Source organism: Pogoniulus pusillus, chromosome 14, assembly GCF_015220805.1.
Source record: "Pogoniulus pusillus isolate bPogPus1 chromosome 14, bPogPus1.pri, whole genome shotgun sequence".
NCBI classification, from domain to species: Eukaryota; Metazoa; Chordata; class Aves; order Piciformes; family Lybiidae; genus Pogoniulus; species Pogoniulus pusillus.
Window position 1 is genome coordinate 4,420,459 of NC_087277.1, and position 26,483 is coordinate 4,446,941.

A 26,483-nucleotide genomic window follows, 5' to 3' on the forward strand; every position below is an offset into this window, starting at 1 on the left:
GCTCAAGGCCTCTCACCAGCTCTGAAAAATCTCACTTCAGTGACAGCAAAGCTGAAAAGCTTTCTCAGCAGACAAATTCTAACAACAAAAAAAAAAAGATTCCCCTGTAAAATATCTCCTTTTAAAATGTCAGCAAATTACATTTCCCAGATAATTGACTTAGCCAAGACTTTTAACCAATCATGAACACAAACTGGAGCAGAATACACTGAATAATTAATTTCCAGAGTTCACCTTTATTAAAAACAAGGTTTTTGTTGTGAGAACAAATAATCTCTCACTTGTAGCCTGAAAGCCTAAGATAGGATCATTGGCTTCCAGGGTTGTCACTAGCTGCTTAGCAACCTGTCCCACTTGTCTTCCTTCCTTCCTGTTGTACAGAACCGTGGACAGAGGAGTCGGCTGGCGATAGATGAAAATGCGTCGCAAGCACTCACAAAGGGCAGCGTAGGAGTAATCTGGAGCACAAGCCATGAACTTCTTGTCTTGCTTTGATGCTTGGACATAACCTGCATAGCCCCAAAACAAAATAGTAAGTATAAGTAACATACTGCTCTCAACAGCAAAACACAGCTTGAAAAAACAACATGCTTGCACGTTGTCATGGCCTTCTGGTTTTCCACTTCTGTAAACCCCCAGTACAGCTGAGGAAATACAAGAAGTTGGGAGGGAACACAATCAGGAAAGATGACTCTAACTTACCAAGGAGCTCAACCCATTTCTTTCCCCTGTTCTACTAGGAGCAGAGAGCTAACCTGTAACAGTACCAGCATAGTTTAACTGCTCATTTTCACGCCTTGAGGGTCTTTGCTGTGGTTTCTTCTCGTTGGTTGGCCTTAAAAACTTCCAGGGATGGGGCTTCCAGCACCTCCCTGGGCAACTTGTTCCAGTGTCTCACCATGGTGAAGCACTTCTTCCTAACATCCAATTTGAGTCTATTCACTTCTAGTTTTGCTCCATCCTCTCCTAGTCCTATCACTACCTGACATCCTAAAATGTCCCTCACCAGCTTTCTTGTAGGCCCCCTTCAGATGCTGGAAGACCACAATATAAGGAGCCTTCTCTCCAAACTGAACAGCTCCAACTCTCTCACACTGTCTTCTGATCTAGCTGAGGATGTCCCTGCTCAGTGCAGCTGGGCTGGACTAGCTAACCTTTAGAGGTCCCTTCCAACCTTGGTGATTCCATGATTCTATGAAAGTAGTAGCACAAAATAAGAGGAGAGCAGCAGAGGAAAAATATTGTGCTTTAGCCTCCTAGGTACAAAAAAGCTCAAAGACATCATAATTTCTTTCCTGTTATTTCCAAAACAACAGAAACATCCTTAAAAGAGTACCACAGAGTCAACTGAGAAACTTGAAGCTAAGAGTAATTTGAATAAAAATCTTAATCCTCATCCACTTTTTTTCCCAGCATAATGAAATTTGAAATGAGTAAACAAAGAACAAAGTGTGAAATTAATCCCTTTTGTTAGAGGATTTGTTAGGATGCTTGATCTGAAGTTAAAATACCAGGCTGTAGTTAAAATACCAGGAATGGGACTAGAGAACACTTAGAGAATATAAAGACTACAGCTGTCACAGAAGTAGTAAATTCTGGACTAGACTGAGGTATATGAAAACAAGTTCAGCTGTTTCTTACTTGATAGGGACAACACTGGGCTAACACAAATCACCTTATTTGATCTGATATGGCAGTTCTTAGGCTTGCATCCACATTATTCTTGTACTTCTTGATTGTGAGCTTTGGAATGCTGCTCTTAACAGTGGGCAAAACCAAATTCTTAAACCTGACTGCAAGAAATACAGCAGTAACTATTCTTAACATTCTTTCATAATCTTATTTTTGGCTTTTCTGTCAATCTGTAATTTCAGAAGAGTTAGAGGCTTCCTGGGCCTGAGCTGGCACAGTTCCACTCTAAATTGATTCTTCCTGTCACGAAGAGTTGTGGCAGAGGGTTCCATATCTTAAATCCACATACAAAGTATTTCTTCTAGCTTCATTTTTACCTTCTGTGGACCAGCAGAATTTGATGCTCCTAGCTCATACTTTCTATGGGCCAGCCTCATTTGATGCTCCTAGCTCAAACCTTCTATGTACCATCTATGGACCAGCCTCATTTGATGCTCCTAGCTCAAACCTTCTATGTACCATCTATGGACCAGCAGAATTTGATGCTCCTAGCTCATACCTTCTATGGGCCAGCCTCATTTGATGCTCCTAGCTCATACCTTCTATGGGCCAGCCTCATTTGATGCTCCTAGCTCAAACCTTTTATGTACCTTCTATGGACCAGCAGAATTTGATGCTCCTAGCTTATACCTTCTATGGACCTTCTGTGGACCTTCTGTGGACCTTCTGTGGACTAGCAGACTTTGATGCTCCTAGCTCATACCTTCTATGGACCAGCCCCATTTGATGCTCCTAGCTCAAACCTTTTATGTACCATCTATGGACCAGCAGAATTTGATGCTCCTAGCTCATACCTTCTATGGACCAGCCTCATTTGATGCTCCTAGCTTATACCTTCTATGGACCTTTTATGGACCAGCAGAATTTGATGCTCCTAGCTCATACCTTCTATGGACCAGCAGAATTTGATGCTCCTAGCTCATACCTTCTATGGACCAGCAGAATTTGATGCTCCTAGCTCATACCTTCTATGGACCAGCAGAATTTGATGCTCCCAGCTCATACAGAAGAAACAGTTATGTACAATTCTACAGACTTGTAACAATGAGACTGGAAAAAACTAGAAGTCATTTCTGGAAATATCTCACCACAAGCATATAAACACCCAGACATAAGCATATATACACCCAGACATGTCACATGAACTGCAGCTGTTTCAGTGTGAGTGCTGAGGTAGCGATTTGTGGTTTTCAGCTTTTAACTGCAGCTCATCTATCCAAGAAATTCTCCTTTTTAATGTGTAGTCATGTGCCTGTATCCTATATAAGGTCTGTAAAGGTTTCTTTTCCTTCCAAGGCATAAACACTTCCTTTCTTATGTTCCAGTATTTCTAAAATTAAGCTATCATGCTGCTATGAAAAGAGTAATAGCACCTTTCAATTAACACGTGATTAAGTGTGGGAATGTAATGTGAGAAGGAAAAATAATAAGCAGACTGAGCATTTCAACCTTGGTTCCCTGGCTTCAGGATGCCTCCCACCAGAGAGGAGAGATGGTGGACAGCTGGTTAATGAGAAAAACAAGGCATGATGTATGTAAAAGACTGGGCTGTTCTTGCCTAGATTATGCTAATATGTAGGTGTGTGCTCTATGCTCAAGACTATATAAATGGAGTCAGAACAAACAATAGAATCATAGAATCATAGAATCAAACAGGTTGGAAGAGACCTCCAAGATCATCCAGCCCAACCTAGAACCCAGCCCTAGCCAGTCAACCAGACCATGGCACTAAATGCCTCATCCAGGCTTTGCTTGAACACCTCTGGGGACAGTGACTCCACCACCTCCCTGGGCAGCCCATTCCAATGCCAATCACTCTCTCTGCCAACAACTTCCTCCTAACATCCAGCCTAGACCTTCTCTGCCACACCTTGAGACTGTGTCCCCTTCTTCTGTTGCTGGTTGCCTGGGAGAAGAGACCAACCCCCACCTGGCTACAATGTCCCTTCAGGTAGTTGTAGACAGCAATGAGGTCACCCCTGAGCCTTCTCTTCTCCAGGCTGCACACCCCCAGCTCCCTCAGCCTCTCCTCATAGGGTTTGTGTTCCAGGCCCCTCACCAGCCTTGTTGTCCTTCTCTGGACACCTTCCAGCACCTCAGCACCTCTCTTGAATTGAGGAGCCCAGAACTGGACACAGCACTCAAGGTGTGGCCTGAGCAGTGCTGAGTCCAGGGGAAGAATAACCTCCCTTGTCCTGCTGGCCACACTGCTCCTGATTCAGGCCATTGGCTCTCTTGGCCACCTGGGCACACTGCTGCCTCATCTTCAGCCTACTATCCACCAGTACCCCCAGGTCCCTTTCTTCCTGGCTGCTCTCAGCCACTCTGTCCCCAGCCTGTAGTGCTGCTTGGGGTTGTTGTGGCCAAAGTGCAGAATCCTGCACTTGGCCTTGTTCAATCTCATCCCATTGGCCTCTGCCCAGCCATCCAGCCTAGCAAGGTCTCTGGTGGGATTCACACTGAATCGTGTGGAGTCCATGTGGTATCCCTTGCTAACTGGTAGTGACCTACAACACGTTCCAGAAGGCAGATTTGTGGCTAACAATTAGAGATCAACAGGTAGGAAAAGTAGAAAGGTCTCAGACTGAGGAAAGAGACACAGAAATCCATTTCCTACCTAAAGCATTAAAAGTTGCAACGTGTTCCCACATGTTCTCTGGCTGGTCAGAGTGGGGCTGCCAGAGAAGAGCATCGACATCGTGCCTCAGGCAGAAGCATGGCATTTCTCTGGGATCCACAACAACTGAAAAAAGATACTGGTTGCTTCCCAGGTGAATCTGAAAAGAGAAGAAAGAAATACAAAACACTGAGGCAGAACATTCTGTCACACATACTGCCAAAGTGAAGGTGATCAACAGCTTCATGTTTCTTAGTTGCTAAAATGTCTGAATACATTATGCTGCACCCCACTGATCCACAACTCAATATGCTACAGGGAGCTAATACATTTCAAGCAGATGCAATTATGTTTCTTGGGATAATATTTAGGGAAACAGTATGTTCACTACACAAGCCAGTGAGACAAATGTTACCTGCCACACTGCATCCACAAAACAGGCTAGTTTGTTTCTGGTGTTTGTTGGCCTTTAAAATCAACCTGGTTTGCTTTGGCAGCACAGATTCAAGAACAGGCATGCATAGATGTATCTGGATACATTTTAAGTACACACTTATGTATATATACAGAACATGAACCAAGTCTGCAAGACACAGACTTAGGACTTCTAGAGCTTTTCTGAGGAAATGGGGAAATTATGAACTGATCCACAATGCCATCCTGTAACTATGACATTTTCTGTACAACACAGGTTACCCTCTATGCACTTTGTGTGACACAAGGTAGATAAGGAGCAACATCAATGTTTATTATAAGTTTAGTAGAAGCATTTTGGAAAAAATAATACCCAGAATGACAATAAACCCACAAAACCCAAACAAAACTCAAAAAAAACCCAAGGCAAGTCAACCTGTGATGCTTTCACAGATTGCTCTGTTTCCTGTTTTAGTCAATGAACCAGATCAAGTTCTTACACCACAGAATCATACAATCAACCAGGTTGGAAGAGACCTCCAAGCTCATCCAGTCCAACCTAGCACCCAGCCCTAGCCAATCAACCAGACCATGGCACTAAGTGCCTCATCCAGGCTTTGCTTGAACACCTCCAGAGACAGCAACTCTACCACCTCCCTGGGCAGCCCATTCCAATGCCAATCACTCTCTCTGCCAACAACTTCCAACATCCAGCCTAGACCTCCCCCAGCACAACTTGGGACTGTGTCCCCTTCTTCTGTTGCTGGTTGCTTGGGAGAAGAGAATAACCCCCACCTGGCTACAACCTCCTTTTAGGTAGCTGTAGACAGCAATGAGCTCTGCCCTGAGCCTCCTCTTCTGCAGGCTGCACACCCCCAGCTCCCTCAGCCTCTCCTCACAGGGCTGTGCTCGAGGCCTCTCACCAGCCTTGCTGCCCTTTTCTGGACACATTCCAGTATCTCAGCATCTCTCCTGAATTAAGGAGGCCAGAACTGGACACAGCACTCCAGATGTGGCCTAACATCATGTTAGTCAAGGTTGCTCACAGCCTAAATCAAGCCTCCTGTGGAAGCATTCTGTTTACAATCTACTATTTCAAGTGTGACTGACAATTAAATATCATGAAGTAATCTATCCTTCACTTCCCTAGTAAAAAGTGTCAACTTTCTACCAGGCTACCCAAAAAGGTCCTATAATTATCCTGCCATAAGTTTGCTTTTGCAAAAGGCTCAGCTGTGGAAGTAGATATATAAATATTTCAAATAAGAATTAAAGAAGTCCTGTTGTTACATTAAAATGACATTGGAGAATATATATACTGGTAGATAACTTCTGCTGCTACTGTGATTTTATATTATGAATGAAATTTATATCATTTCAAGAGTTTGAGAAGATTTTTGTTCTGATAGTTAAATTCAACTTCATATCATAAAAAAAAAATTAGAAGAATTTCTGCAGTACTTTGCAGGACTTACTACATGAGTGACTTTTAAGGTATCACCATCAAATCTGCACAGGCTTGCACTGTCTTCTAGAAAAGCATCACATTCTTCTAATTCTTGAGCATTACAAGGGGGGTTTTCCTTTTCAGGGTTTGGATTCTGAAATAGAAAGACAATTAATTACACTGAGAATCTGAGCTTTCATATATATATAATTTATATATAAAAATATATTTATATGTATCAATAATAGATATATAATATCTATATGACATATGCATACACACACATATATATCATACATGTATAGAATCATAGAATCAACCAGGTTGGAAGAGACCTTCAAGATCATCCAGTCCAACCTAGCACCCAGCCCTGTCCAGTCAACTAGACCATGGCACTGAGTGCCTCATCCAGGCTTTGCTTCAACACCTCCAGGGATGGTGACTCCACCACCTCCCTGGGCAGCCCATTCCAATGCCAATCACTCTCTCTGGCAACAGCTTCCTCCTAACATCCAGCCTATGCTTCCCCTGGCATAACCTGAGACTGTGTCTCCTTGTTCTGTTGCTGCTTGCCTGGCAGAAGAGCCCAACCCCACCTGGCTACAACCTCCCTTCAGGTAGTTGTAGACAGTAATGAGGTCACCCCTGACCCTCCTCTTCTCCAGGCTAAACAACCCCAGCTTCCTCTTATATATATATATATATATATACATATATAATCACAGAATCAACCAGGTTGGAAGAGACCTCCAAGATCATCCAGTCCAATCTAGCACCCAGCCCTATCCAGTCATCTAGACTATGGCACTAAATGCCTCTTCCAGTCTTGAACACCTCCAGAGACAGTGACTCCACCATCTCCCTGGGCAGCCCATTATTTGTATATCTTTACAAACTTAATGACCAAACCATTATATACTTATTCAAAATGAATAAAGCCATTTCTGTCATGGAGGATAGTAAGAGTACAAGAAAACACATTTCAGTTTAAGGCAAGTATGTAAGCCACTAAAACATGGACATAAATGCCTCTGCTCTAAGTAGTAGAAGTATATACCCCTGAAAACTACTCAGGATATTAGGAAGAAGTTCTTCACAGAGAGAGTGATTTCCCATTGGAATGGGCTGCCCAGGGAGGTGGTGGAGGCACCATCCCTGGGGGTCTTCAAGAAAAGACTGGATGAGGCACTTAGTGCCATGGTCTAGTTGATTGGTTAGGGCTGGGTGCTAGGTTGGACTGGATGATCTTGGAGGTCTCTTCCAACCTGGTTGATTCTATGATTTCTATGATTTCTATTTACATCAGTGCAAGCTTCTTTCAGATTGCCACTCGATATACTAGTGATAAAGAGATGAAATAGTTTTGTAAGCTGATTTTGCTTAGTTAGCAGCTATTTAGGTGTTGCTATGCATGTTTCCATGTATTAAAAGTAAGAAAAAACACATGTAGATCATAGAATCATAGAATCAACCAGGTTGCATGTCACATGCCCCACAAATCAGGAAAGAAACATCACTTTTACTACTAACCTTAGAGCAAGAAATAACACTACTGCATGCTAACAACATCTTTGTTGGATGATTTTGCAGCCAAGTTTTATTTTCTTTGTGATATATTTAAAGAACTAATTTAAAGATAATTAAAAGGGAGCTTCATTTGATAGAAGGCACAAATATGTACTTCCTCATTAAGTATGAATCAATGTTGATTCTTGCAGAAAAAAATACACCCATTTTAACAACTAATATAAGCTGAAAGGTGAGGCCAAACAGAATGTATACAGAAAGATAAGATAGAACACTGGTTCAATTCATCTGACAGGGAGGACTTCTTGAGTTCCAGTGCTCATTATTCATGTCAGCCTGTATTAAAGAGTTGGATTTTAGTTCAGTCCACAAACTGCAGGAGAAGAGCACTTTTTTGTTTGTTTTTCAACTGCTAAGACAATTTAAGCTCAAAGAAACATGAAGAGATTACAAATAAGAGAAATGAAGATAATTAATGTGCTAGAGGCCAATGCACAAGATTTAAAACAGCATCTGCTTCTTCAGAGGCTAGGCTCTGGTTTTCATTTCTCCTCTACCAAGCCTTCTTGATGACCTCTAGTTTAGTGTTTCATGAGGTGGCTGTTAAAAGCAACCTTCCAGGTAAGCATCATTGCTGTAAGTAATTGAGATGACCTTAAAGAATCCATGCCTTTATTACACATATGCAGCTGAAGGAGCAGCATAACAAAATATCTACAATTTATTTAAATGAAAGGTTACCTAAGAGAAGATTTTTTCATGTCTACTGCTGCACACAAGCTGAAAAGCTGTGACAAAGCCAAAACAATCTGATAATCATCATTTCAAGCTCAGTATCTGAGTTACAAAATAAAGCTGAAACTCCTAACTACAGTCAAAAGATTCACTACAAAGATTATTTTAACAACACTTTTGAGCCATATTAAGAAAGTAATCATCCAGATCTAATATATCAAGACCAAGAGTGAGTTGTATTTCAAACATTCTAGATGAGATGCCATTTCCTAATTGAACCAGAAAAGGAAGTATCAAGAAAACAGTAGTTAAAATCTACATTTTGTTTTAAGCAGACTCTTTGCATAAAAACAATGCCAGAAAGTTTGAGTCATGGTTATGTTTTCATAAACTTTCCTTTTAAACATGGCTTTTAGATGCTGAGTGTAAATGGTGACTACAGTTTCCACAGGAAGACAGTATAGAAATGTTGCTAACCAATTAGAATCACAGAACCAGTCAGGGCTGGAAGGGACCACAAGGATCACCGAGTTCCAACACCCCTGCCATGGGCAGGGACATCCTACCCTAGATCAGGCTGCCCACAGCCTCAGCCAGTCTGGCCTTAAACACCTCCAGCCATGGGGCCTCAACCACCTTCCTGGGCAACCCATTCCAGCCTCTCACCACTCTCAGGCTCAACAACTTCCGCCTCACCTCCACTCTGAATCTCCCCACCTCCAGCTTTGCTCCATTCTCCCCAGTCCTCTCACTTCTTCATTGCCTAAAAAGTCCCTCCCTAGCATTTTTTGTAGGCCCCCTTCAGATCCTGGAAGGCCACAAGAAGGTCACCTGGGAGCCTCCTCTGCTCCAGCCTGCACAGCCCCAACTCTTTCAGTCTGTGCTCACAGCAGAGCTGCTGCAGCCCTCTGAGCATCCTCCTGGCCCTTCTCTGGACTCACTCCAGCATCTCCACATACTTCTTGTAATGGAGGCTCCAGAACTGGATGCAGTTGATAAGCATCGATAAGGAAGAAACAGATATCCTTCAAAATGACTTAAATCAACTGCTTTATAAGAAAATACATCTTGATGTTAAATCAGATTTCCTTTTTTGGTGCACTGAAGCCGTCATGTAAGCTAAATTCAGTCTCCCCATGAAGATGATATTACTGCTCAAAGGGTATTCACAACTCCAGTGCCATGATTGTGTGAACAGTTTCAGTTACAAATGAATGTAGTTAGGATTCTGAATTGCTGAGCTGTGTCAAGGAAATGCAAATTTGGACATCCAGAAGAGACAAGAAGCAAATGCACAATTAGTTTAAATGGTTTATTTTCCCCTCCTTACCATTACATCAGAAGTAAGATGCATCAAGCTTTCAGCTATTTCAGAGCATTGGGAAGGGTCCATAACAAATTCTCCTCTTGTGTCACCAACTATTAGCTCTGGCCACCGAGGTCCCTCATTTTTCTTAATTAGAGAAATCTCCAAGCTAAAATGTAACCAGAAGACAAAAAGCAGTACATGAAAACACTGCATCCATTTCTCAGATTAATCAGAAAGCTCCAAATGGAGACTTGAGCATTTTCTGCTCTTCAAATGGAATTAATCAGGAAAAACACATAACAGGAATTATTAGCATGCTAAATGAAATTATTCTAACAGAAAATATTCTAAAGAAAAACAGACCAAGGACATGTGAGTCTTAAAACACTCAGAAGAAAGACAAATAGATCCATGGAAGTGTGATCAGAGTGGCTGGAGAGCAGCCAGGAGGAAAGGGACCTGGGGGTACTGATAGATAGGAGCTGAAGATGAGCCAGCAGTGTGCCCAGGTGGCCAAGAGAGCCAATGGCATCCTGGGCTGGCTCAGGAGCAGTGTGGCCAGCAGGACAAGGGAGGTTATTCTGCCCCTGTACTCAGCACTGGTCAGGCCACATCTTGAGTACTGTGTCCAGTTCTGGGCTCCTCAATTCAAGAGAGATGTTGAGGTGCTGGAACATGTCCAGAGAAGGGCAACAAAGCTGGTGAGGGGCCTGGAACACAAACCCTATGAGGAGAGGCTGAGGGAGCTGGGGGTGTGCAGCCTGCAGAAGAGGAGGCTCAGGGCAGAGCTCATTTCTGTCTACAACTACCTGAAGGGGCATTGTAGCCAGGTGGGGGGTGGTCTCTTCTCCCAGGCAACGAGCAATAGAACAAGGGGACACAGTCTCAAGTTGTGCCAGGGTAGGTCTAGGCTGGATGTTAGGAGGAAGTTGTTGGCAGAGAGAGTGATTGGCATTGGAATGGGCTGCTCAGGGAGGTGGTGGAGGCACCATCCCTGGAGGTGTTGAAGCAAAGCCTGGATGAGGCACTTAGTGCCATGGTCTGGTTGACTGGCTAGGGCTGGGTGCTAGGTTGGACTGGATGATCTTGGAGGTCTCTTCCAACCTGGTTGATTCTATGATTCTAAGCCTGTACAAGCAACCAGAAGTCAGTATTATCTCCACCCTAACTTTATTCACTTTGTATTTTAAACCATCAGAATGGTAAGAATAACTGCTGTCACACACATTGCATGCAAAGCAACATGCAAAGCTATTGTGAGATACAGTGCCTTCAGCATAGACACTCTGCTCCCCAGTTTCCATGGCTGAGCCCATGGGGGGCTGAGCCCACTGGGTACTCATCCCATGGGCTGCTAAGCCCCTTGGGTGCCAATAGTGAAAATGTATGTATTTACAAGTTGTGCTTCAAAACTGCAATCACTTCCCCCCCCCCCTTTTTTTTTTCCTATGGGAAACTCTGTCTTAGTGTCAGAAAATTATGGTTAATATAAAGTCTATTTTTCACTGAGTCTTCTCAAAATGCCTCCTTAAATTGCCATACTTTCCAGAATATGATGGTTGAGAACATTACCCTTGGAACAAAGAGGTATTCTCCACACTTACTGCATGATGCTTCAGGTTTATAGGAGTAAAGTCTGCGTATCTCCAAACCTTTCAGAGAAATTGTGGATTAAAAGTGTCTAATGGGGACCTGTGATGGTTTGGGTGTTCCCAACCCCCCACTCTTATGAAAATCACCCAGACTAGACTCATCCCAGCTGGAAATTAAGGAATGAAGCTTCATATTTACAGCTTAGCACAATATCCAGGCAGGTATTTACAATATAATGCAGCTATAGACAGAAACAGACAAGTCAAAAAGGCAATACAGAAACACAACAGCCCTCCCAGAAACCTGAGTCCCCAGGAGGGGCTCCCAACCACCCTTCCACCTCCCTTCCAACCCTCTACCTTATCCCAGACTTTGCTTTACGCTCAAGGTGAGTTTGGTGAATTGGCCAGGAGAGTTAGAAAGCAGAAGGGTTAGTTAGACAGCAGGTTAGGGAGAAAAGTGCAGGCAGCCATAGCCAGAGAGCAACTCCCACATCTATATTTATATTCTTGTTTTTATACATCTCAGCAAAGCCTATGAGTGCAGTTGCCATCACCACTGTTTCATTTTCACAGCCTATAATCTCATTCTTATCACCAAAATATTCCAGCTAGCTTCAAACTAGCACTGGACCCAAGGATGTGAACAGATTCAAACAGGTTTGTTGTCATATCAGTAAGTTTCACATACACAGAAATAACTTCTTGAATTGGGGGTCTGAGACAAAAAATTGCAGTGCATACACTCTCATTAAACAGGTATTAGATACTGAGAAGTGCAAGGGATCAATAAAACCATTTACTCTGCTCTATGGCTGTACCTGGTAAAAAAATAAAGTGCAATTTTCCTATGACTAACTTTATAGCATTCTGCATAGCTATAGGGTGAAAACAGTAATAGATCTATACCAAAATGAGAAGAAGAAAACCCCAACCAACCCCAACAAGGAGCAGAAGCTAAAACAAATCTATACTACTAACATTTTCCAGGAATTCCTGGAATCAAAACCAAGATTTCCAAGAAATAGGCATGCTCAAAGGGATAATTCCTCTTCAGAAGAAATTAACTTCAGCACTATGCATTTAGTAATCAAACAGGATTGTAAGAACACTTTTATGCTGCTAGCTCACTGAGAATCTCTTCGACCACAGTGCAGTTTTGCTCAGAGTAAGTATTTGGTACCTACTAATCAAAGAAAGCTCAAAAATGTAGCAGCTAAGAACTCTTCACATTTTTCAGTAGTAAGTTTAGTTTATGGAAAAGCAAAAGCAACTGCAATGCAAGTGGCAAACACTGTTACCTGGCACTGATCTCTGTAATTTTCAGATGGAAGTATCTTTTGGATGCTAATAATTGGTATTAGAAAAGCAAGAGTCCAATCAAACAGAAGATACTCCAAAATGCCTTGGAAATGGACACGATTAATGCATTGCCTTCACCTCAGTCCCATATCCAGGAGGTACACTGCTGCCATTAACACATCAGGAATTTAAAGGAAGGATTTTTCTTCAACAAAAGAATTACTGATGCTTACACTTAGTGAACAGAGTTAAGTGTTTTAGTTATACCTATGTACTGGCTTTGGCTGTGACAGTTAATTTTCGTTGCAGTAGCTTGTATGGAGATCTGAGTTAGATTTGGTTTTGATTAAGATAATAAAGAAATATGCTTAGTGATACAAGCAAGTTTGTATTTTGCTAAAATGATGTCCTGGATCACAGAGTAATTGCAAATCTTCCCTAGTGAGAAATATTAATGTTTATTTAAAGGAAATACCTCTATTTCCACAGAAACAATTCCTTCCTTCTGATAGGTTTACACGTGATGACACCATATAGGGAAATTACTCTTTAAGCAACCATTTAACCAAACCTGCTTGTTTCAAGAAACAGTGCCTCATTACTTTAGCCTAGGAGAGAGCAAAAGCAGTAAATGTCCAAATATGTAAGATATACTGGCAGACCCTACTGCTTTTCTTACATTTACTGGAAGATCCATGACAACTTCCATCAGGAACCACACCTGAATGATGAAACTTACTGACTCATCTCCTTGAACTCCCTCTCCACCATCAGCTTGTATCCTTTTTCCCCATACTTTAGCTAATGTTCCAATAATTCCTTTGGTTTAGGAATTAGCCTATAGTTCTGTCTTTACATCAAAAACAATACAAGGTGTGTCCAGTCTGGTAGCCGTGTTAGGTATCACAGAGCTTGTGATAGACTAAACCCTTAGGAAAGGAATGTGACTTACTAAACAAACCTCTACAATGAAGATCACCTCTACAATGAAAGGGCCAGGAAGATAATCAGAGGGCTGGAGCACCTCTGCTATGAGGACAGACTGAAAGAGTTGGGGCTGTTCAGTCTGGAGAAGTGAAGGCTCCCAGGTGACCTTCTTGTGGCCTTCCAGGATCTGAAGGGAGCCTACAAAAAATCTAGAGAGGGACTTTTTAGTCTATCAGGGAGTGACAGGACTAGTGGGAATGGAGCAAAGCTGGAGATGGGGAGATTCAGGATGGGGAGACTCAGACTGGACTTGAGGAGGAAGTTGTTCAGCATGAGAGTGGTGAGAGCCTGGAGGTGGTTGAGTCCCCATGCCTGGAGGTGTTTAAGGCCAGGCTGGCTGAGGCTGTGGGCAACCTGTTCTAGGGTAGAGTGCCCCTGCCCATGGCAGGGGGGTTGGAACTAGATGATCCTTCTAGTCCCTTCCAACTCTGATTGTATGATTCTGTGATCACTGGTGGGAGATGGGCAAAGAAAATGTGCCCATAAAGCTCAGGGAGTAACGGGAAGAAGCTGACCATATTTGAACACAAAGGGTAGCCTTTCTTTTAGATAAACAGCTATCAGCATCTGAGTGGATCAACTGGTGTTGTAAATGTTTCTCCTTGAGTTCACTGGAAGAGTGAATATCACTCAGTCAGACTAGCATGGGGAGCATGAATAAGTGGCTCAGCCCAGGAAGTGTATATAAACTAGACAACTGCCAAAAGAACTCTGCTTACAAAGCTACGTTTAACATTTTAATACTTGTGTTTGTTTGTTGTTGTTTGTTTGTTCCATTTTCCCCCTGGCTAGTTGGTAAAAAAATAAAGTTTTTCTTTAGTACTTCAAAATATGACTGAATTTCCTCACTGAATTTACCAAGAAAGTTTCCTAACTGTGTGGTGCACTGTTTTTATGAAAATAATTTAACAATTTACCTACTCAACTAGAATCAAACAGGCAAAACTATCCTCAGGAGATTGAAAAAAAAATGAAGTAGTCATACAGACATGCATGGGGTAGTCTCTAACAGCTGGTGTCACCAAATACTGCTTTGAAAAGGCAACTCACAACATAAGAACAATAGTGTGAAGAATTTAACTTTGAGCATCACTGTGTGCACAATGTACACTTAACAGCTCAGTACAACAAGCTCTGGTCTGCTAAAAGGTACAGTCATCAGTACAGTTATATATATATATATATATATGCTCTTCTATATTGTAGAAAACAGCTAGTCATGTAGCTTACAAGCAAGTAACTCTAAGAGGAGGGGATTACTTTCACAATGGGCTAGAGAAATAGCATTGTGAGACAGCATTGCCAAAGTCAATGAACTCTTTAGCAGCAGAGACAGGTTCCTGTAAGGAGGCAGTAGCTTTAAATGAGATCCCAGACAGGCCCAAAGTCTGTTACAGTAGACACTTTGAAATCAGTTCATATCAATAGGAACACTAAAATGTACAGCACCTTTTGTCCTCTCTAATTATCCACGTGCAGCTTTCATGGTCCACAGATGAATAGAGCTTCCCTTCCATCAAAGGAGGTTGGTCCTTCAGTGTGACACAGATGTGATCAGGGGAAAAGCATATTTTTATGTCTTCCTTAGTGATGTCTTGAGGAATCTGAACTGTTATTGTTATATCATCTTCAGTCTGTTGCCAGTAATAGAGAGGGTCTGCAATTGGAAGCATGCAAGAAAACACAAACTAGATTACAAATACTCTCCTGGATTCCACAGTGTGCAGTGCTGGGAGATATTGAGCAGAGGTTTGAGGAAGAGGGAGAATTAGTTTTTGCTCTGAACAATTCATATAAAATATATTCTGATTATAAAATGAAGAAACCTTTTTTTTTTTAGCAATCAAGGTCATCTGTGTCCCTTGTGTGGAAAGCAATTTATATTCATATGTATATTCAAATATGCTGATAGAGTTATACAATAGGCCTTACCTATTACCCTAAGTTTATTGTAGCATTTAAAAATTCATAAACTTTTGCCTTAGGACAGCAAAATTCTTTAATCTAAACAAGTTACTCATGTGTTATTACACAATGCAAGTTACCAGACTGAAAACAAACCAAAAGCAGCCAACCTGTTCTTAAAGAGTACAAAAATATCTGGAAGATAGATATTAAGACATTTATTGCTACAGTTCCAAAATAGATGTTAAACTGACAGGCTATTTTCTAAGCCAAAAGAGAGCAGCCTATAATAATCTGCCACATAAATCTTACCTTTCTTTTCAGTCGTTGTTTTTGCATCATCATTTTCTTCTGATTTGTCTTCTTCATCATGCATAAATTGGAATGGTTTGTAAGAAACAATCATTAGACCATCCCCACTGGGCTCTATTGCTGCATAATGGGGGACTGATTTCCCTTGTAAAATTCTCCTTTTAAAGATTTCATATCTAGGATCACCTACAAAACAAACATTTTTTTTAATCTTAACTGTACTATTTTGTTAGAAGACAAACTATTACATGAGAATCTCATTACATTTAGAATATTAAACAGTCCTACCAATTAAATCACAGTACCATAGTTTCAAAAGGAATGTGTCTTCTTTTTCCCCAACGAGTTTGTTAAATATGCAGCCCTTAAATTAATCTACCACTCACCCTCTTTGCTTATCTCTCCAATTGTAAGCCACTCCAAGGTAATGTGAAATCCACTTCCTTTTGTGTCCAGTTCATCTTTTTCCACCCTAAGCAGCAGCACAGCTACTGAATGCACACCAGATTTTACAAAGGAAACACTGTGTGCTATAATAAATGGGCTTCCTAGTTCTTCATTAAACATGATCTAGAAGACAAAAATTTAGGAAAGAGTCAATCAGTTGAAACTGGAAGTCTTACTCTTCTTGAGAAAACAGTGATAGGCTTCAGTGAGTGGCAAACCAGTCAAAGTTTGCTCTCCCCAAACCTCTCTGTCAATATAAGCCCATGAACATCATAGTTCTGGTACCTCCTTCCTTGGCTATCAACCCACAGTTCTGAAATGCTTTCAGTTATCATTGTCTATTTTATAAAATCATTAAATGAAGCATAAAGATTCACAAATCCATTTGCATTATGTTTGTTTACTACTACAATAAGCAGAGATACAAGGACTGCCAAATGGAACAGGATGCATAAACACAGCCTTTCAACTGGGGAAAATAGTCTCGCACTCAAGATAAAAATGCAGGCATTTCACCAAGGCCCTCACTGCTTCTCTAGACACCCCAGCCTCCCAAAACTCTTCACAAATCATAGAATCAACCAGGTTGGAAGAGTCTTCCAAGATCATCCAGTCCAACCTAGCACCCAGCCTGAGCCAATCAAACCATGGCATTAAGTGCCTCATCCAGGCTTTCCTTGAACATCTCCAGGGATGGTGACTCCACCACCTCCCTGGGCAGCCCATTCCAATGCCAATCACTCTCTCTGTCAACAACTTCCTCCTAACATCCAGCCTAGACCTCTCCTGGCACACCTTGAGACTGTGTCCCTTTGTTCTGTTGCTGGTTGTCTGGCAGAAGAGCCCAACCCCACCTGGCTACAGCCTCCCTTCAGGTAGTTGTAGACAGCAATGAGGTCTGCCCTGAGCCTCCTCTTCTCCAGGTTAAACAACCCTAATCTTGTCATGCACAAACAAGAAAAAGTCCAGTGCATCACTGACTCTGTTTAATCATCAGTCAGCAATGAAGGGAGAGGTTTTGCTTTATCTGGTACTGTCTTTACAGAGCAATTCAACTTTCCTTCTCTACAAAGTCTGGGTAGGGAGAGTATGTATATATTACCATCATACTGGAAGGCTAAAAAGCCCCACTGTAAACATAAAGGAATTGCACAGAGAAGGGCTGCACATCTTGTAGCTTGAGACATTTAGCATTTGGTACCCAGAGCTGAAAGCTTTAATGCTAGAAACTACATAGCAAGGCAAAAATAATAATTATTTGGTAGATGTACAATTTTAAGTATGCTATGGCAAGACTTACCTCCCACTTTTCAGGTGCACTGTTTCCACGCTTGCCTGATTTAATTAAGTAGAGTCTTCCTGTGCCATCAGAAAGGGTAACCCACGTGGAAGATGAGAAGTGTATTGAGGCACAAAGACGATCATCATAAGCTGTTAAGTCAGTAGGTAGCCTGAAAACTTCTCTGGGTTTTTGTAGTGCAGTGTCCTATAAACAAATAATCACACACTAAGACTTTATGATGCATTTACCAACTTTAGCACTGAAGACAAATTAAGAATAACAAATCTCAGTAGAAATTCCAGCAGTTTCTTTGAGCATATTTGGGAAAAAAAGGGGGTAGGAAGCATTATTGCCAATCATGTGGAAGAGGTGGTGGAATTTCACTGAGTTGGTTTCTACTTAGCAAAATATATTAAATGAGACATGGGACATTGGATATTTCCCATACTTGTCATTTTTTCTGCCTTATTTAGCCCTTGCCTTTTCAAATTTAGTATTTTCTGAAAAAGGTTTATTCTTACCAGAGTCACTGATAGATTCATAACTCTTCCAAACTGATCAACATAGTAAACATTATCCTGGTACCAGGAATCAAGGTGCAGATAATTATACATGCCAAAAGCACGCATGTGGTCAAGGGTATATTGATCATCACGAAGCTTCACTTCTGCTACAGCTAGGGGAAAAAACAATAAGCAAACAGCATAAAAACATCCACTTTAATATTTATTTATCATGTAATAACTTAAAATTCAAGTAAATAATGTAAAAATAATTATTCCATCCTTAGTCCATAGTCAGCACCTCAAGGCTAATCCTTCTTACAACAACAATTCATTTGGTACTTTTTCAGCTTCCTCTTTCTTGTCTGCTCAGAAACAATTTCCAGCATTTCACTTCCATGCACCCTCCAAAGGACCATTCACAACTCTGTGAAGCAGTCTTCATCTTATGATTTCTTAGGCTTTTCTTTAGTATCTCCTTAAAACTTGCTGAAGAAACAGTAGTTTATTTTATTCCACAGAACATCAATTAGTGCAAAGTAGTTCCTTTTGCAGTGTATCACAGTATCACAGTATCACCAAGGTTGGAAGAGACCTCACAGATCATCAAGTCCAACCCTTTACCACAGAGCTCAAGGCTAGACCATGGCACCAAGTGCCACGTCCAACCTTGCCAGTGGCCAGTGTAATCACTGCCACTGCAAAAGGCATCACAATGTCATGAATTAGAGATGCTAAATGGCTCAGAACTGACCCCACTGGAGATCCTGGCTACAGGAAACTATGCAAGATGATACCACCTGATTAATAAAAAAATTCAGTCATACTACACAAAATGCTTGCAAAACAACAGTATAATTAGCAATTAGTTTCCTAATCACTGCTGCTATTTGCAAACCAACAGTATTAATTCCACTCAGTCCAAATCATTATTCATATTCACCACAAAGGAAGGATTTACTGTACCTCAGCAAAGAATAAATTATTGTTTCCCATGCCATGGCCTTTCAAAAAAAGCTAGAGCATCAACAAAAGAGTGGCAAGAAAACACACCTGTCATAATTGAAAAGATTGCTCCCCATTCCAATTTCTATTTTAATTAGATTTTTTTTACAGTAAATTACACTGTAAAAGAAACCAGAAGGATCTGTTGTGAAAATGGGTCTTAAAATTGTTTTTACGACCAAGCTTTATCACACAGACATTTTTCCAACATGAGATGATGTGAATATTCTGTAGACAATAAAAGAGAAACCCAAATATAAGCCAGGATAATTATTTCCAGTGAAACCAAGTACATTTCATGCTTCCTAAAACTCTTATAAAATTTTCTTACTCTGCTTCTCCCTCCCTACCCTCCTAAACGTGTTTCTACTGTCAGATTTGTAACTAAAACACCTGCAAGTAGTGAAAACAGTCCAAGCTAGATGCTTCCTACAGCAAATATATAACCTTTCAAGAAAATTCATGGAACAGTACACTACTGGTTAGTTGACTGCACTGTAGTAAGCTGTGTGCTAGTTTGAAGCTAGCTAGAATGTTTTGGTGAGAAGAATTAGATTACAGGCTGTGAAAGGAAAACTGTGGTGATGTCTACTTCACTCATAGGCTTGCTGAGATGTATATGAATAAGAAATAAAAACATAGATAACCACTCTCACTTGGGCTGCTGGCTGAGCTGCATCTTACTCTCTAAGCTCACTCTCCATTTTGGACTAATTCACTTTGCTTCCTAACCCCCTGGCCAAATCTCCATTCTTCCTTGGGACTGGGGTAAGGTAGAGAGGGGTAGGGGGAAGGTGAAGGAGTGGTAGAAAGCCCCTCCTGGGGACTCAGGTTTCTGGGAGGGCTGTTGTGTTTCTGTATTACCTTTTACCTTGTATATTGCTGCCTATAACTGTATATACTGAAAATATCTGCTTGTATATTGTGCTAGCTGTAAATAGAAGCTTCATTCGTATTTCCAGAGCTGACTGAGTCTAGTCTGGGTGATTTCTAAAGAGTGTGTGTGTGGGGAACACTCAAACCATCACAAGCTGGAAGCACATTAATAAATTCTCTGTTCTTGATTTTTTTCAGACCATAGTCCTGACAAGCCTTGAAAAATAAGAGGTCTGGAACAGGAGATCCAAATCCCTCACACAACTGCAAAGTATAATTCTTGGTGAAGTCAGAAGCTATACAATTTGCTGGTCATATAAAACCAGAAAAATGAACAATTGTGCTCTGTACTGTCATGAAACATTTCATATAAAACTATCAACTGCTTGCAGAATGCATCCTGTATATACACCTCTCTGCCAAGAGGTAATTGGAGAAACAATTCCCTCCCTGATTACAGGTTCACAGATTGCACGGGGTTGGAAGAGACCCTCAAAGATCATCATGCAGTAGCAGGGACACCTCCAATAAGATCAGGCTACACAGGGCCACATTTAGTCTGATCTTGAATGTTGAGATGAGGCCTCAACCACATCTCCGGGCAACCTGTTCCAGTATTTTACCACTCTGATTGTAGAGACTTTCTTCCTTGTGTCCAGCCTAAACCCAGCCTGCTCCAGTTTCAAACCCATTGCCCCTTGTCCTGTTGCTACAGGACATTCTAAACAGTTCTTCCTCAGTTCCCTTCAGATACTGAAACATAACTCTAAGGTCTCCCTGGAGCCTACTCTTCCCCAGGTTGAACAGCCCCAATTCTTTCAGCCTGTCTTCACAGATCATAGAATCATAGAATCAACCAGGTTGGAAGAGCCCTCCAAGATCATCCAGTCCAACCTAGCACCCAGCCCTAGCCAGTCAACTAGACCATGGCACTAAGTGCCTCATCCAGTCTTTTCTTGAACACCCCCAGGGATGGTGACTCCACCACCTCCCTGGGCAGCCCATTCCAATGGCAAATGAGGTGCTCCATCCCTCTGATTATCTGCCCTCTGATTAAATGAAACTCATTCTGTGATCAAGTGAAACCTGCACACAAATGCCACCTACTATCACACACCATATGGTATTTTACAGATTTTACAATAGGATGAAGTTTATTCCTTCCTTTCTATAGTCTTCCAGGTTCAAGTTTTCTTTCCATGCTTGGAAAAATGAGAAGAAAACCAATCAATAGCTGAGTGCAAAAAAAAAAAGAACATAGAAGAAATTAAGATTTTCAACAAAGCAAATTCAGAAAAAAAGATAATATAAAAGGAAAAGATTAAATCCTTTGCTCAAGTCATCACCTTATTCCATCGAATAGTTTGGGGATTTTTTATTTGAATCTTTAAGGATTTTGTTGTTTCGATTATTTAAGAGTCAGACATTCTGTAGCTTCAGCTTTTGGGGCTCAATTAACAAAGAGATAGTTAATGACAGCTGTTTAACAGGATGATACATGGTCTCCTTCAATTTTGTGATAAATAAATCCATATTACTCAGGAACACCATCTGTCACACCAGAGAGTAAATATACAGAGTGTATACATTAAATCTCAACTTTCAATATCATATCCCAACAACTCTAGTTAGGTAGGATATTTCAGACTAGTAGCAAGAAAACTATGACACTTTGCTAGAACTCCATTTATATCCACCTCCATACTTAAAAAAGAACTAAACTAGTTCAAACATAACTAAGCCATTATTTAAATGCAAAAGCACCAATTACAAAGCAACAGGAATAAGACATCCCTAACCTAACTCGATTTCATTGTAATTATTACTCTGCACTGACAAAAGAACTTTCAATTCTCCTCTAATAAAGAATACTGTCAAGAGATTTCTACTTTAAATGGACAGTGAAGTCTTACAGCTACCATCAAACACTATAAAGGAAACTGAGCCGGGGGGGGGAGGGAAAGGCAGAGAAAAAAAGGTGAGGATCACCCTTGATTTTGAGATGTTTTATTGAATACACCTAAACAATACTGGAAAATAATTACACTAACATATTACTTTAGGGTATCTAATGGTATATGCTTGTATGCCATACTTTGTTTTGCAATGCCACCCAGTGGAAGCAATTTAGCATTTCATATACACTTGTCTGTTAGTGGAAGAGTTTACATTGATTTATTTTCTAGTATCAGCATTCAAAGATCCTTCCATCTCTGCATTAATTATTTTTCTTTTAATATTAATAACTGTGGTGTTATTGTAAATGGCAGAACCACCACAGGGCTGTTGTTGACTAAAAGTACAAGGCTTGTTTATTCTACTGCACGTTGTAAGTGTGTTAATAGACTAAGCACAATAATTTACTGGTTAATAAAGGCATAGCTTACTGAAAACAAGCATGGGCTGACAGACCATGTAATGAAGTATGTCTGCCTGATCAAGTTACTTGCACAAGTGTGAAAAATAAACAGGATCTGTCACACACTAAATTCAACAACAACAAAAAAAAACAACACAAGGAAAATCCAACAACTAGCAAGGTATTTGTGAAAGTATCACTATATGAATGCCTTGGCTTACAAGCTGACTTGTGCCACCTACAAGAACCATTTTGTATAACAGATCCAAAGCAGAATGTGCATTTTCTTTGTCAAGAGATTAAAAGTACAACACAGAAACAGATACACATGTATGATACTGTGTCCTGTTCAATATCGTTATTGATGATTTGGACCAGGGTGAAATGATCTGGTTCAGAGTCCAGCATCTTCAGTCCTGGAGAAGAGAAGGCTCAGGGGTGACCTCATTGCTGTCTGCAACTACCTGAAGAGAGGCCGTAGCCAGGTGGGGGTTGATCTCTTCTGCCAGACAATCAGCAACAGAACAAGGGGACAAAGTCTCAAGTTGTGTCAGAGGAGATCTAGGCTGGATGTTAGGAGGAAGTTGTTGGCAGAGAGAGTGATTTGCATTGGAATGGGCTGCTCAGGGAAGTGGTGGAGTCTCCACCCCCGGAGGTGTTCAAGAAAAGCCTGGATGAGGCACTTAGTGCTATGGTCTGGTTGATTGGCTTGGCCTGGATGATCTTGGAGGACTCTTCCAACCTGGTTGATTCTATGATACCTAAACCTAGAGTAGGAACTAAAGCTGTAAATATCTGAATATTCACAGTTTCTTAGTATTTCCCATATATTAAAGATTCTTTTCCTAGGTTTCATTTTTCAAATGGAAATGCAAGTGCAGCTCTATTTGAAATGTATCAGTGTCATTTGCCACGTTCTCCACATAGAATTACTAATGGGCAACTATTTTTCACTGAAGCACAGATTAACACTATATTAAATAAATAAATAAATAAATAAAGAGAGTGAAGTGATAAACCAAAAATGCATGTGATCAAAGGAATGAATTCTCAGCATATTCTCCTGGCTTCCAACAGGAGCTCCATATATGAGTGAGTATTTCCTATGCCTTTCAGCAGTTGCTGTATGGAAAAGCATATACTACATCATATGTACAATAGTTCTGCCAAAGAGGTAAGACAGAGCAGAAAGGCACAAGGGATATTCACAGTTGAACAGATTCCAAGCCTTCAGAAAAAAAGAAATCAAATGACATCTGATCAGTGAAGTCAAGAGTAAGATTATTGTTCCTTTAAAAATGTGCCTCTCAGACATGTTCCTTGTTGGAGACAAGGATTGGCCCCACAATCACTGCTTTGGGCTCTGTTGAGATTAAATCTGGGCAGAAGTAACAGTACTGAGAAGTTCTTTCCAAACAACATCTGAGAGATCTAAAAGAAGGAAGCAATCAAATGCAAGGGAAACATTTGAAAAGAAGTTATGGAAACAAACTAAGGAAAATAAGGAGAAAAATACACAAAGCTTAGGACGAAGAGTTTGGAATTAAAGGTTTAACTGTGAGGGACTCAGTAGTAGTTAAAACACATTACCAGAATGAGTGCCACAGAGCTAATAAATAAATAAAGCAAGCTAGTTTTAGATTCCAGGCAACCACGGTTTGACAGTTAAAGGCAAACTAGAACAGGATACTATATGCTACATAATGATCCATTATAGCTCACAGAAGCACAACTGCCAAGTTGCTAAGAGCCATGTAGGCACGGTCCTGAGGGACATGGCATTGGAATAGGTTGCCCAGGGAAGTGGTGGTGTCACCATCCATGGAGGTGTTCAAAATGTGTGTGGATATGGCACTTTGGGACATGGTTTAATGGCCATGGTGGTCTTAGTCTGATGGTTGGACTTGATGATCTTACAGGTCTTTCCCAAATAAAACAATTCTGATTCTCAGTTACCCCACAATACCAGGCACTGCTATCCACCTGCTTCAGGAGTCAAAGGCTGCATGGACTCCATGTGTCAAATTTTCATTGGTCTTTTTAATTTAGGGCTAGCATCAAAAGTGTTGGTGAAAATACTGATGAAGATTAATACTTCATCAAGGTTTGTAATACTGCTGCATAAACACTTCAACTACAGCTAACTCAGACAGAAATAATACTCATCTTATTGTCACATATTCCAAGTACTCTAAATTGCACAGGTTCATTTTACTACATAAACCCTGGGATGCCACACCAGCAGAAGTTCAAATCCCAGGTCATTTGAGACAAGCACTCCCAAAACAGATTCCAGAAAATCAAACAACAGCTATTCTACATTCACCTATCAGATTCTACTACCACAAAGTCATGCTGACTTTGTTCCTAAACATTTTGTCTAGTTCTGGGGCTCTTTAGCTTGGAGGAGACTGGGAGGTGACCTCATCAATGTTTATAAAGATGTGCAGGGTGGGTGCCAGGAGGCTAGAGCCAGGCTCTGCTGGGTGATGCTCAATGACAGGACAAGGGGCAACGAAGCTGAGGCACAGTAAGTTTCATGTAAACATGACAAGGATTTTTTTTTCCTGTGAGGGTGACAGAACACTGGAACAGGATGCCCAGGGGGGTTGTGGAGTCTCCTTCTCTGGAGAGATATTCAAAACCCACCTAGAAGTGTTCCTGTGTCGTCTGGTCTAGGTGATGATGCTCTGGCAGGGGGGTTGGACTGTATGAGCTTTTGAGGTCCTTTCCAGCCCCTGACATCCTATGATCCCATTGGACTTCCACTCACTCCCACTCTAAGGAAACAAATCCACCCTTTGATCAGTAACTACTATTAATTTGATAACTCAGAAGCTACTAAGTTCTTCATCAGGTTTCTCATACTTTCAATCTGGTGACAAACGTGTTGGAAAGCAGAAGATGCTAATTCCTGATGTACTTGTCCAAACTGCATGCACTACATCCCACTCAGGTGCACATTGAGATGGCTTTGCCAGGAGTGCACAAGCCAAGACCAGATTTCACAGTATCACAGTATCATCAGGGTTGGAAGAGACCTCACAGATCCTCAAGTCCAACCCTTTACCACAGAGCTCAAGGCCAGACCATGGCACCAAGTGCCACGTCCAATCCTGCCTTGAACAGCTCCAGGGATGGCGACTCCACCACCTCCCCGGGCAGCCCATTCCAGTGTCCAATGACTCTCTCAGTGAAGAACTTTCTCCTCACCTCCAGCCTAAATCTCCCCTGGTGCAGCCTGAGGCTGTGTCCTGTCGTTCTGGTGCTGGCCACCTGAGAGAAGAGAGCAACCTCCCCCTGGCCACAACCACCCTTAAGGTAGCTGTAGACAGCAATAAGGTCACCCCTGAGCCTCCTCTTCACACACAGGTTTTCATACTGATCTATAAACTAGGTTCAAACGCGTAGGGGCGGGCAGTTCTAAGGCCGTGATTGGACAATAGCCAGCGACCAGCCCATTGGAATGGGCTGCCCAGGGAGGTGGTGGAGGCACCTTCCCTGGAGGTGTTCAAGAGAAGACTGGATGAGGCACTTAGTGCCATGGTCTGGTTGACTGGCTAGGGCTGGGTGCTAGGTTGGGCTGGATGATCTCGGAGGTCTCTTCCAACCGGGTTGATTCTATGATTCTACCGAGGAATACATGCGACAGGAGGACGGGGCACCTTACAGCCAACTCTAACGAGAAAACAGGAGACGCAAGGCCGAGTCTCCGCCCGTCGTTCCCCACTCCGGACAGGCGCGCAGGCCTCCCGGGCAGGAGGGCCGTGCTTTCCCCAGCTCAGGGCACGCTTACACCGAGGGCGGCTAACGAGGCCGCGGAACGCTGCAAGAGGGCAGAAACACCCGCGAACCGATTCAGCACCCTCTCCGCTGTCCACCACGGAGCCGTCTGAGACGCGGACCCCCGGCGGACCCACTCCCGCTTCTCACCCGCATCGAGCCCCAGCTGGTAGCAGGCCAGTGGCTCCAAGGACAGCTTGTATCCCTCGAACTTGGGGTCCAAGAGCAGGCGCTTGGCTCGCAGGGAGCAGTGGGCGGCGTCGGCCATGCCGCGGCACGGGGTAAAACTTGGGGGAGCGCCGCAACTCGGCGGCCCCGGGGCGACGCGCGGGAGCCGCTGCGCAGCACCACGGGAAAGGCCGCGCTAGCGCCCGGCAGCGGCAGGCATG

The 26,483-nt window shown here is 42.0% G+C and overlaps 1 protein-coding gene across 1 annotated transcript; it reads right to left on the reverse strand.

Moving 5' to 3' along the window:
• Nucleotides 1-213: 213 nt before the first annotated feature.
• On the reverse strand, nucleotides 214-26,439 carry NUDCD1 (NudC domain containing 1). The gene is made up of 10 exons (XM_064154154.1): nucleotides 26,245-26,439; nucleotides 18,090-18,244; nucleotides 17,587-17,772; nucleotides 16,226-16,409; nucleotides 15,840-16,025; nucleotides 15,072-15,279; nucleotides 9,763-9,907; nucleotides 6,199-6,324; nucleotides 4,310-4,469; nucleotides 214-509 (listed from the first exon to the last, which is right to left on the reverse strand). The coding sequence occupies exons 1-10, from the start codon at nucleotides 26,360-26,362 to the stop codon at nucleotides 217-219; spliced, it is 1,761 nt and encodes a 586-aa protein (XP_064010224.1). The 5' UTR covers nucleotides 26,363-26,439; the 3' UTR covers nucleotides 214-216.
• Nucleotides 26,440-26,483: the final 44 nt, after the last annotated feature.